This window comes from Diadema setosum, chromosome 9 (genome assembly GCF_964275005.1).
Source record: "Diadema setosum chromosome 9, eeDiaSeto1, whole genome shotgun sequence".
Classification (NCBI taxonomy): domain Eukaryota; kingdom Metazoa; phylum Echinodermata; class Echinoidea; order Diadematoida; family Diadematidae; genus Diadema; species Diadema setosum.
Genome location: NC_092693.1, coordinates 37585367 through 37597253, shown reverse-complemented (window position 1 = coordinate 37597253; position 11887 = coordinate 37585367). Strand labels below are relative to the sequence as shown.

General features: G+C 37.9%; 1 protein-coding gene across 1 annotated transcript; it reads right to left on the bottom strand.

The window, feature by feature from the left end:
• Nucleotides 1–1219: 1219 nt before the first annotated feature.
• Nucleotides 1220–7448, bottom strand: LOC140233123 (CMP-N-acetylneuraminate-beta-1,4-galactoside alpha-2,3-sialyltransferase-like). The gene is made up of 7 exons (XM_072313238.1): nucleotides 7426–7448; nucleotides 5849–5943; nucleotides 5091–5151; nucleotides 4127–4222; nucleotides 2580–2766; nucleotides 1978–2118; nucleotides 1220–1471 (listed from the first exon to the last, which is right to left on the bottom strand). Exons 1-7 carry the CDS (start codon nucleotides 7446–7448, stop codon nucleotides 1235–1237), a joined length of 840 nt encoding a protein of 279 aa, XP_072169339.1. The 3' UTR covers nucleotides 1220–1234.
• Nucleotides 7449–11887: the final 4439 nt, after the last annotated feature.

Below are 11887 nucleotides of genomic sequence, written 5' to 3'. Positions count from 1 at the left end.
AAGAATTGTATAAGCCCGGTCCTAATTTTCCTCGCGAGAAAACTTACTGCAAGACATACTCTTTCGTCTTTACCTGCACCGCAAATTTCAGCACTGTGAAAAACTCGTAGTGCTGAAAATTATAAGACAACGTGTGACGAGTACTCATTTTTCCGTCGCAAAACGGCGTTGCCCATCGCTATACTTATGTTTGCAGATGTAACATTGAGCTGTTTTGTAAAGTCAGTGGCTCCCATGCATGAACATGCATTGCTCAATTTAAAAAAAAAAAAAAAAAAAAGTCACAACGATCGAGGACGGGGAAAGTCCTTGATTATATCGTGAAGCAGCAGCTCAAATTGATGTTGGTCTTTCTGTCCCCATCTAAATAACTTTTGTGCTATGACTTTTGCGAGAAAACCGTGACAAACACTTAGGACCTGAGAAGCAAGGGAAAACAAAAACAAAAAGAAAATAAAGACACAGACAAAAACGAGGAGGAAAAAACAAACAGAATCATATTTCAGCTTGTGTGCGTCGTATGGCGTTCCGTTAAAACTGTAATTAGCTCCCTGAAAATCGATCTGCAGAATGGGTGGGTAGAGCTACCCCATTGCACCCCTACCAATATCTTCCCACGAAAACACATAGCTGGTAACGTGATGTCTGTGCTTCATCATCTACAGGGCACGTGATGCACAAATCGAAGGTAGTGAAGAGGCGACAAGCTTCCCCATGGCAGAAAAATCTACAATAAAGCGGATTCCACATGGGTTTGCCTTCGTGCAGTGTTTATCATTCGGTCACGTCAAACACAGCGAACCTTTGTTCCGCAAAGGCAGATATCCTCTTGGCGTACCGGTAACCATCCAAAGTCTGTGCAATTGTATAACGTTCGCCTTTTCCCATCTGTCTGGCATCGCCCATCAAACCGAAAATTGCGAGGTCTATAGTACTGTCAAGGAGGTTTCTTGGTACTGTGTAACACACGGTTTGTTAGCTTGTCGGTAGTCTGGAAAATGGCACCCACAAAGAGAAAGGACATTCTTAAAAAAAAAAAAAAAAAAAAAAAAAAAGGAAAAAAAAAAAAAACTCTGACCACTCCATAGACAATCCTTGCTGGAGTGAAAGAGACTTACAGCACCAGGAGACTACTGAGAAAGAGAGCCTGAAATCGCGCCTACAGTAGATGGAAACGAAATGAAAGGCGTGTTTTCCTATTCTTCTTTTGGGACTCATCTTGACGCATGGTCCCTCACATTTTCACGATGCCCCCAGTCAAATCCTGGATGACGCCCTGGACGACCAGCTTCTGGAGCCATTGCTTCTCCTTGTCGATGTTGTGCGTCCACGATTTCTTCATATCACTGGCCTTGCTCTTGTCGTAGTAGTGCAGCGGCTTGTCTTCCCTGTAGCCGAAACCCGCTACGCTCACTTCGTCACACAGACGCGTTGCCATGGAGATCGCTAGGCTGCCTGTTGTCGGTACATTCTGTATGGGCATGCGCAAGAGAGAGGATCTTGTCAAAACATTGAAGGAGTTGTCGATGGAAAGGTTACGCAATGGGAACGGAAAGATGACTAATCAAATACAGCAGATATCAGTTCATTCAATTGATTGTCAAAAATCGTGTGAATGTGAATACAGCTAGTGGACTCCCGTTATAACGAAGTCCGCGGGACCGGCAGTTTTCTTTCGTTATATCGAAATTTCGTTATAACCTAACAAATAAACAATAAAAAAACATAGAACCAACAATTTTGCGAAATGGATTTTTATTTCGTTGTAACCGGAATTTCGTTATAACTGTGTTCGATAAAGCGGGAGTGCACTGTATCAATCATTTTGGCTTCATTTTAGCTGTTTTCTTCTTATATCTGCTAGAGACAGACCGACAGACAGACAAACAGAAAAGAGAGACAGAGGCATAGAGAGAGAGAAACATATAGAATGAGAGAGGGAGAGGGAGTATGAGAAGAGGAAAGGTGTCGCCTCACCTTGTTCATTTTCCCGCTGCTGATATCAAAACCAATCATCGTTGCCGCCTCCCTCAGAATGAGGGGGTTAAAGATCCGGAATTCATCCGCTGGCTTAGGCAACGACTTGGCCACAGACTTCCAGAAGTGCAGCGAACTTCTCTGCAGACCAATAAAAAAAAAAGAAGAGAAAAGCAACAACTTTACAACAACCCTGACGATGATCATGATGGTCTTAATGTGACAATAATCGCATGAAATACCTAGTAATGATGAGAAAACATCGATATTGACGCTATAACTAATGGTTACGCATTTTAATCTCTTCGGTGTTAGTATATTATTAATGAAGGACTCCACTTAAGCAGACGTCCGAGGTTTATTGACATGTTTTATGTTACCCCCTCCACCCCCCCCCCCCCGCCAATCTTCCGTTTGCACCTAATACGATTAGATTAATATGCACTATACGTTTTGTTCAAGACGCGAAATCTGGTAGCAATCGAATAGCCATGAAAACTGCGTTTCAAGAGTTTGTAGACAGAGTTAAATACGAGTATTTAGCTTCAGATTTCAAGCATGGTTTGGGGGAGCCTTTAGGAATCTACGAGCGAGCGACGCACCACCGTCTTTCCAGAGGCCACGTCTACCAGCCACTCCCCGTCAGACGGCTTGAAGAGGATGACCACGTAGAGCCAGTGGTCCCTGTAGAGGTCTCTGTTTTGGAAACTGCTCTCCGGGTAGGCCATTCTTAGGGTCGTCTTCGAGCCAACGTCTTCTTCGTAGCCCGCTGTTGGCGCGTCGTTTAGTCTGGAGAGAGATCGTGAGAAAAGGGAGAAAAATATAAAAGTAGCCAGAGAATGAGTTGTACATACTTGCCAATAGTAAATACAATTGTATAGGGCAATTACTGAAACTTGGAGAAAGTAATGCAATGTAATTTTCACCCCTCTCTCATAAATTACTTTTAGCAGGTATTGGCAAAAATACAATGTATGAACAAAAAACTGAATGAAGCTTCTTCTTTCCTGAGAAAAGGGAATGTTGCTGGTATTATAAATGTAAACAGTGGGTACATACATTATGAACAGAGATACGTGCCATGGTGATGGTACATTATCTTTGCAGAGTTTCGTCCTACATCCAAACATCGGCACTTTTGCACGTATGCGTCTTTCCACGGTCTCGATGTGAGACAGAAAAAAATGTTTAAAGTGCTCTCATCGTGGTACTGGGAGAAACTCTAGTAGAAAAGCAGTAGATGTTCGTGCTTCCAAAGGTTCGTTAATCCGAAAATGAAATAAGATTTGTTATTCCAAAGGTTCGTCATTCCGAAACACTATAAACTGTACCTACACTCTAAAGAAAATCAGGTTCAACTTTGCTCCTTTACGTGTAACACTATTATTGTAGCACCTTTACGGGTGCAATTTTGCATCTTTCAGTCCAGAGGGGTGCGAAGTGGCCTGAAGGGTGCAAAGTTGCACCCGAAAAGTTACTACAATTGTGTCACACGTAAAGGTTCAGAGTTGCACCAATTTTCTTACAGTGTAGATGCCTAGTTCGCTTTCCTAAGTTTTGTTAATCCGAAAATGAAATAAGACTCGTTATTCTGAAGGTCCTTTATTCTGAATGCTCGTTAATCTGAAAATGAAATAAGGTTTGCTAACCCGAAAATGAAAAGAAGGTGCGTTCTAACGAACTTTCAAATAACGAACCTTATTCTTCATTGCTCAAAGATATTATTTTTGAGTTCCATCAAAGCTGTTCATGAGATTTGAATGCACAAATAAACATGCCTATAAATGTGTATGTCTCTGTTTGTATGTATACATGATAAGATACTTTAGTTGCATGCAATAAACATAAAATAGAGATAGAAATACATATGGCGTATGCATACAAAATATATAATCCCACATTTTTACATGAACAATCCTAAAATCCACTACAGACACTACTTTCAAATACTGATGTCTGCGGGACTTCGTTGAAAATCTTGACGGTTCCCATTTATAGTCTTGCGACAATGGATTGAAACAATGAAATAATCCACAGATTTAATGGATTCATCCCTCTGAAAGTTCATCTGCCATAAAAAAAGTGATAATGAAGAACCCTTCTCCTAGACGTTAATGATTGTGCTGCAGAGGAATCTTTCATCACTTACCTAAAGATCACGTCGTGCTCATCGATGGTATTACCCAGTGAAGTTTTCGAGAGTATACCACCGTTGCCGACGACCACGCAACGTAAACACTGTTTCCTGGCATGAGAAATAAACAATATAAAAACGAAACATCACCACAAGGCCTCGTCTCAAAAGGTAGAATAATTATGTTGATCATGATTAAAATTACAGTATACGATACTATGTCGTATAACATACCAAAATCACACCATACCGTACAATACCACGCTCTATCCCTTATCATACCATACCATGCTATACCACACCACACCACGGTATAACATACCGTATCGTACCATATCATAACATACTGTATCATTCTTCACCGTACCATGCCATAATAATGTCCGCACCTTGCATTACCAAAATGCCATACCATACCATACTATTCCATATCATACCATACCATACCATACCATACCGTATAATAGTGAGGCAAGCCTTACCAAACCATAACTATATCAAGCAGAAGATCTCGCTTCTACATTCTGCATTATCAGTATGATCAAGGAATCTCACTGTATTGATGTTCCCTTGCGCGTCTGACGTAGATATTAACGTAGACATAGTGAGGGCTGATATTGAAATCATCATAGACATGTTCGCTATAATAATATGTTTTCATTTAGCCAGGACGTAGTAGTTAGAAAAAATTGTTAAATCTGGTCAACTGGACAGATAAGTCGTGAAACCACTTCTTCGCGGTGCCCACTAGAAAATTCAGGGTGCCAGATTAAACAGGTTTTCAAACTTATCAAAGACTTGGTATGTTGTATCTCTGTTCACGAAGTGAGCCCAATTTTCACTCAACATATTCCACAATTCTCCAAAACTTATCCGGTTAAGTTCAGAACGCCCAACACGAATATCAACATGAATCCCTCTGTAAAAGGACACAACTAACTGACTGTTGGTTGTTGTTCGTTTTGTGTCGTGGACTTACCGCCTTGTTGCATTGAAGCCAGTCCTGCTGACAACTGCCAGAGCTTTCTTGAGAACGCTCTCTGCATATTGACACAAACAATGTAATCATTTGTACTCATTAATACTTATATATATATATGTATATATATATATATATATATATATATATATATATATATATATGTACATATATATATACATATATATATATATAGACACATATATATATATAGATATATATATATATATATATATATATATATATACATATATACATATAAGTACATATATTCTCAGCTTCCAATTCAGTAAGTTATTTCCTACATGGAGTGGGAATACTCTTTTTGAGTTACGGCCAATCTGTGCTGCATATCTACAACACAGCATAACTATTTAAAAACAAAGAAAGTGAGAAAAGTTATACATCTTTACACTGTGCCGTAATTCTACAAAACACATTTCTGATAAGCCAGGAGTTAGCGCAATAGACCACCTAAATGATATTACTTTTCTCATCAAGTTACATCATTTAGTAGAAAGTCCAAGATGACAATATTAGTGGATGCATTTATGCCCTCAACGTCAGTGATTGGACAATGCTCAATATGTAGTCAGCTCACTGATTTCTGGTGGGGTCGGCTCCGTTGCAGAAACAAAATAGTTCAAGTAGCGAGTGCCCCTCCACTCCGGTGACCGTAAAATGAAAATACGACAGAAAAAAAAAAACACACACAAAAACACACACAAAAAAAACCCAAGATAGAACAAATTATTCACCTGAATTCTGCAACCCAAAGGGTAGAGGATAAGAAAAAATATTGGGAATGTTGCTGTGATTTCTCGGCAAGAACGGTGGTAGATTGGCATCGTAGCTGAAATGAAATTGACAGTGAGCCACGGATATTACTGGTTGTCAATACACTGTATCTCATAATATTTGTATGGCTCCGATTCCAAAGGAAGCCGGGGAATTATATTTTACCACTAAGATCTCCATATCGTGATTCGAGTGAAACTGTTCAGTGGATTTTCTTTGTCCCTTAAGGTCAAACGTATGAAAGGTCATTGAAACTGAAAAAAAAAAACAGCAACTCGGCTAGGAATGTCCAATAAAAATTGAACTTGGCAGGAAGGGTAGAAGTATCATAATATGAGTGTCATGATAACGGTGAGAGGTCAAAGGTCAAGGTCAAAGGTGATCATACTTTAGTCACAAATTGTCATTTCCAGCGAGTAGGTCTACTTGAAATCGGAATAGCTAGTTTTTATGTAAGTTTACTCGTAATTGATAGTCATTTGCATGACCATGATAGCGGTGAAAAAAGACAACGGAAGTAACCGTACTTTTACCGAAGTCAAGGTCAAAATAAAGTGAAAAATTTCATTTTTTTTTTGAGGGGGGATATATACATGTCTGTTTCCACTGGGAATATCGAATGGTACTGTTTGGTTCAGTGGATAGATATAAAACCAGAAAATTATCTTCTTTAAGCAAAAGAAAATGAAAGAATTCAGTCTGTACTAGTATGTTTATATTTTTTTCTCTCATTATACTTATCAATCTTTCTTTTGTGCTTTTTTCCTTTTTCTTTGTTGTTGTTGTTTGATTTTGTTTTAGGGTTTGTTTGTTTGTTTTGTTTTGTTTTTTCGTTGATGTCTATCTGTAAATGTGTTACCTTGTCAACTGTGGTTGTTTCAATGCTACGCCTCCTTAAATGTACATAAATTGTCTTTGTATATGAATTTCTCATTGTAATGATTTGGTAATGAAGAAAGTAAATGTTACTTTTGGGAAAATACGACACAAGCTGTGACTGCATAAAAAGCAGTGGCGTCCCAGACGACTGCGTGGCAGTCAAACTCAAAGTCAAGTCATTCTAGCTTTGGCTCGGTTAGAAGCATGTCCTATCACTTTTGGATGTCGGAAACTGTAGATTTCGTCTGTATGAGAATGCAAGCCGTAAAAAATTACATAAGAATATGCAGCCTATTCTTAGAAAAGTATCGATTTAAAACAGCGATCATTGTATTCTGACAAAGCCGTTCGCCTGTATGTATACCGCATGTAATAATGAAAATCAATCGAGATTTAATTCAACCAAAAAAGCAAAACATACTGAGGACAATGAAAGTATCCCCTTGAAGAAGAATTAAAAAAAAATAATGTTTTCGCGATGAGCACGACAAGAAAAACATCAATAATAGCATGAAGAATCCAAAACGTGCACTGATGATAATGATTTTCAAGACAACGATTGTTTTTGAAATCGATTCGAAGCACGTATTATTACACAATCTATCACTATCATCTTGTGCATAATATAGACATATAGAAGTCAAGAGGGTGTATACACCTTTCTCCAAAAAAGTTGCTCATTCTGTCACGTGACTTGTTGTAGGAGCATCGAGGAAAGTCATCTCCAGAAATAACCTGGTCATCGGGCGGTACGAGTCGAATTCTAAGAAGAAGAAGATTTAAAAAAAAAACACACACACCCAAAAAGTCATTTTCGAGAAACTCAATCATGTTGATGCATAATATTCTAAAGCTGTGCTTCTCAACCGTTTTTAACCCGAGGCCCACCTTGGCTCCTACATTTTTTTTTTTTTTTTTTTTGAGGTCCAGTTGATCATATAATATTTCAACTTTTTCATTTTATCTTTGGCTGTAGCATACCGGTTCAGAAGCGCGGATCTGACAGTATACATACACATACACAAAAATACAAACACGTGTACCTGCGCATTTCTACACAACACACAGATTATATATAAAAACACATACAAAAGGACATAATTACACCCATACTCGGATCCACTTGGAGATTAGACAAGCAAGCCAGAACCATGTTTGCGAATCTGTATTTCATGTAGACACAGGTTCAACACTTTTGTTTCTTCCTTGATATCTTTATTGACTTCATTCAAGTCATTCTTGTATTAAGACATTCTGGGTGTAACATGAACAAAAATAATACGAATACAATTTAAAACACAAACATATCCATTTTTCCAATTGTACTGCAAATAATCTCTTTTCAATATGAACAACTCGATTATGAATCAATCCCACTGATAATTTCTTCACGAGAAAACACACACACACACACACACATACACACACTAATCTACATTTCAGGGCAAACATAAACCGTTACAAATATGTGGTGATGAGTTTATAAACTCACAACTCTCACCCTTGTTTGAGGAAAAAAAAAATATCATGAATGACATGTTTTCGTCAACGATTCAGCAACTACCACTGTTTCATTGCACGGTATTTTCACAGGATAATGTCGAATTAGGTTTGTCTAATTAATGTCGTGACAAACAGGGAATTCAGTGAAGATTTGTGTTTAGGCCAATGGGAAACTTGCAAAGCTATGACATCATAACTTCATCTGAATTATGTTTGCTACCAATGCAATCGAAGAGTTTGTTAGCAAAACGGGTTAACTGGCATTTCCTAACATTTTAAAGTATAAGTCCATTATCAGATAGAGCAAATAAAACCTTTTTTTTTTTTCAATGGTACCTAAGTTGATGCATAACCAGGAAGATTCTTCAAGCTTTGGTTATATAATATTCCATGCTTTTTTTATTATCATTTTCTTTGTTTTGGCACGTTTAATCACTAATATCTCAAATTAACAAAAATGAATTCAACTCTTCAATATTGTTTCAGGCACAGATAAGGAGCTTTAAACTTCAAAAATTGCCGCATCTTTTAGTCAGACCTTTAGCTGGAAGCTCTACAATACCACCCATGCACTTTGTTTGATTTTGTTTTATATGTTGAACACTCTATATTGCAATTTGACCCTTTCTGTGCTTTGACTTCGGACAGTGTGCATAATCATGTAAAGCTGCGGCGTTTCCGTACTCAAAGCACATAAAGGGTTAAGTATGATACTTAACCCTTTATGTGCTTTGAGTACGGAAACGCCACAGCTTTACATTATCAAGCTGCAAAACGAATACCCATGGTACTAGTGCAGCCATCAGTCAGATGAGCCGTGGTGTAATAAATATACGGTTACATGATGAATCTTGATAATTATGATCAACGAGAATGTGATCTGTTTTCAAACAATACCTATGCGATTGTTCTCAGGATCGAATGTCATTATGATACGTGAGGTATAGGACATTATAACAACACCATATTTGAGCTCTTCCTCAAATGACACATAAAGATCCGTATAATTATATCATAAGACAACACCGATGGGAAGATGAATGTGGACCGGTGAAATTGACTGCTTTCGGGGGGGGGGGGGGGGTAGTGGTTTTGTTGCTTGCAGGTAGCGTGGACAAGTCATGTACTACACTGCAAAAAGTCCGGTGTTAAATATGAAACACCGAGCTGTTGTTAAATTTTCGGTGCTCATTCATGGTGTTAGATTAACACATCCGGGTGTCATTTCAAAATTTAAAATTGTTTTTTTGAATAGTTTCTTAGTTACTGCACTTCTTGTTAATTTTGAACTTCAACAAGACGATAAAGAATTTTTCGATAAAGTACTTGATTTTTGGGAAAAAAAAATGTGTAAACACATTCACACCACAGTAACACCAGTTAGTGTGGTCCCCTATTGAAGCTGGACGGGTGTTATAACATTGAAATTAACACCACCAATATCAAATCAACACCATGCGGTGTCATTATTGAATTAACTCTAGCGCAGTGTCAAAAATATCACCAGCCACAGTGTCAAATTAACACCACGAAGTGCCAGGCGAACACTTTTTCACACCGTCACAATACATTTTCAACACCTGTGGGTGTGGTCCTCTATTGAAGTTTGATCGGTGTTAGATTTAACATCCATGGTGTTAAATCTAACACCGATGTTTTTACAGTGTAGGATTTACATTACTTTGTTTTGTTAAACCCGCGAGGCAACAAAGCGGAGAACACTGACCAAATATCCAGCGATGTCTGTCAGCATTGAAAGACGTACCGTAATATATATAGTTGTTTGTGGTACACTTGTACATTGAAAGCTAAAGATTATTGAACAGAGGGTGAAGGCTGAGGTGTGAGGTTTATTCAATTTGTCTCCCTCTACAAATGAAATTTGTATAAACATCGCAACTGCTGATATATAATTTAAACAAACATGTCGAAAAAAAGGAAACACGGGACTAGAACCTGTCATCTATTACATTACGGGCAGCGACACTACTGGCAGGCTATCCCTGGTTGCCGCGGCAGGGACACGATGAACTTGAAAAAAAACCAAGTTCCGAAGTGCCGACATTGTTATGTTAAGTATGTAGTCACTGCAAGGCGGACAAAGCATTAGTGAAAACAAGAGATTATCAAGCAGAGAGGTTGATGTTGAGGTGTGAGTTTTCTTGAATTTGTCTTCCTCCGACATTTGTGTTCAAATTTTAGATCAGCAGTTGCGTTCTTACAAATTTCATTTGTACAAAATCAAATTGAAGAAATTCAACACTTGTACATTGTTTGGAAATTAAAATAAAACTCACACTGAAAGTGAAGCTTGCAAAACTTTTAGCAAAGAATATAAACTCATCTTAAAATGTTACATCTTATTTCTTTTTCACTTACCTTAACTTTACTTTACTTTTTTAACCTTTACTTTTTATTGTCTTTTTGCATTTATACTTTAACGCAAGTTATGATTTTGTCTTTAATTACTTTTACTTTACTCTTTATCTTCTTTTACCCTTTATACTTTTAACGCCAATTATGATTTTGTCTATAATTACGTTTAAATAAAGAAACAAAAATGATACGTGGAACTTCTTAGCAAAGACTTGGCAGCACACTGCAAGGAGTATCGTGTTTGGGAAGAAAAACATCGCCTAACTGATTCCCTTAGGACTTTTTCCAACAAGTAATTGGCGCTCACAGGGCGGAAATAATACAAGCTTCCCACCAAAGTGAAAGTTAACCAAATTGACGCATAACAAGATAGTTATTGGCGGTCCCGAATCTACGATCGAAGGTCCATAAACACCTAGCTCCCTAGACAATTTTGCACCAAGCGGCAAAACTCCTGACAGACTCAGAATTTGTCCTTTTTAGCTCGACCTAAATGAACAGAAAAACATACATGCTTTTACTTTTTTCTAATGTTGCGCTTGAACAACCCAATCACTTAATCACATTCATTCTAGATATGACCCTCTTTACAACGAAATAATAATGATAATACAACTAAGATAAGCATAACATGAACATGTACTGCATTATGGATGGGTTTTAGTTTCTCTTTTTTGTTGGTTGTTTTGTTTGTTTGTTTGGTGTTTTTATTGTTGCTGCTGTTGGTGGTAGTGGTAAAAACGTCGTTAAATCATATGATCTCCGCAGACCAGGGTCTTATTGATTATCAAGTAGTTAGATTTCTATCATAAGTCAATGGCAGCCTGTGTGATAAAGGAGTTTACAATCGATTATATCTTTTGATAAAACGGGGCCCTGGCAAGCATTTGGAAGGTAATTTTGCTGTTCAGATATGACTCGACGCTGAATAAGCCCATGCACTGATTAACAGGAAGGACTGGAATATCAGTCTGTTTGATACCCGTATTGACAAAGAGCAACAAAATTGCTCGGTTTTCAATTATTTTGACAATATTGCCATCAAATCCGACAAATAAAATATGTAGGCCACAAACCGGAAGAAGACAAAAGACGCCAACGAGACGTTGTGTACACATCGGTACTTTGGTATGCCCTATACATTTTGCGCAGTTGCCCGGAGCGGAATATGCTATACAATTTTGAAATGTCAAGCGCCATATTTTCGTTCTGCGCACTATCAAATAAATGAATGAATAAAT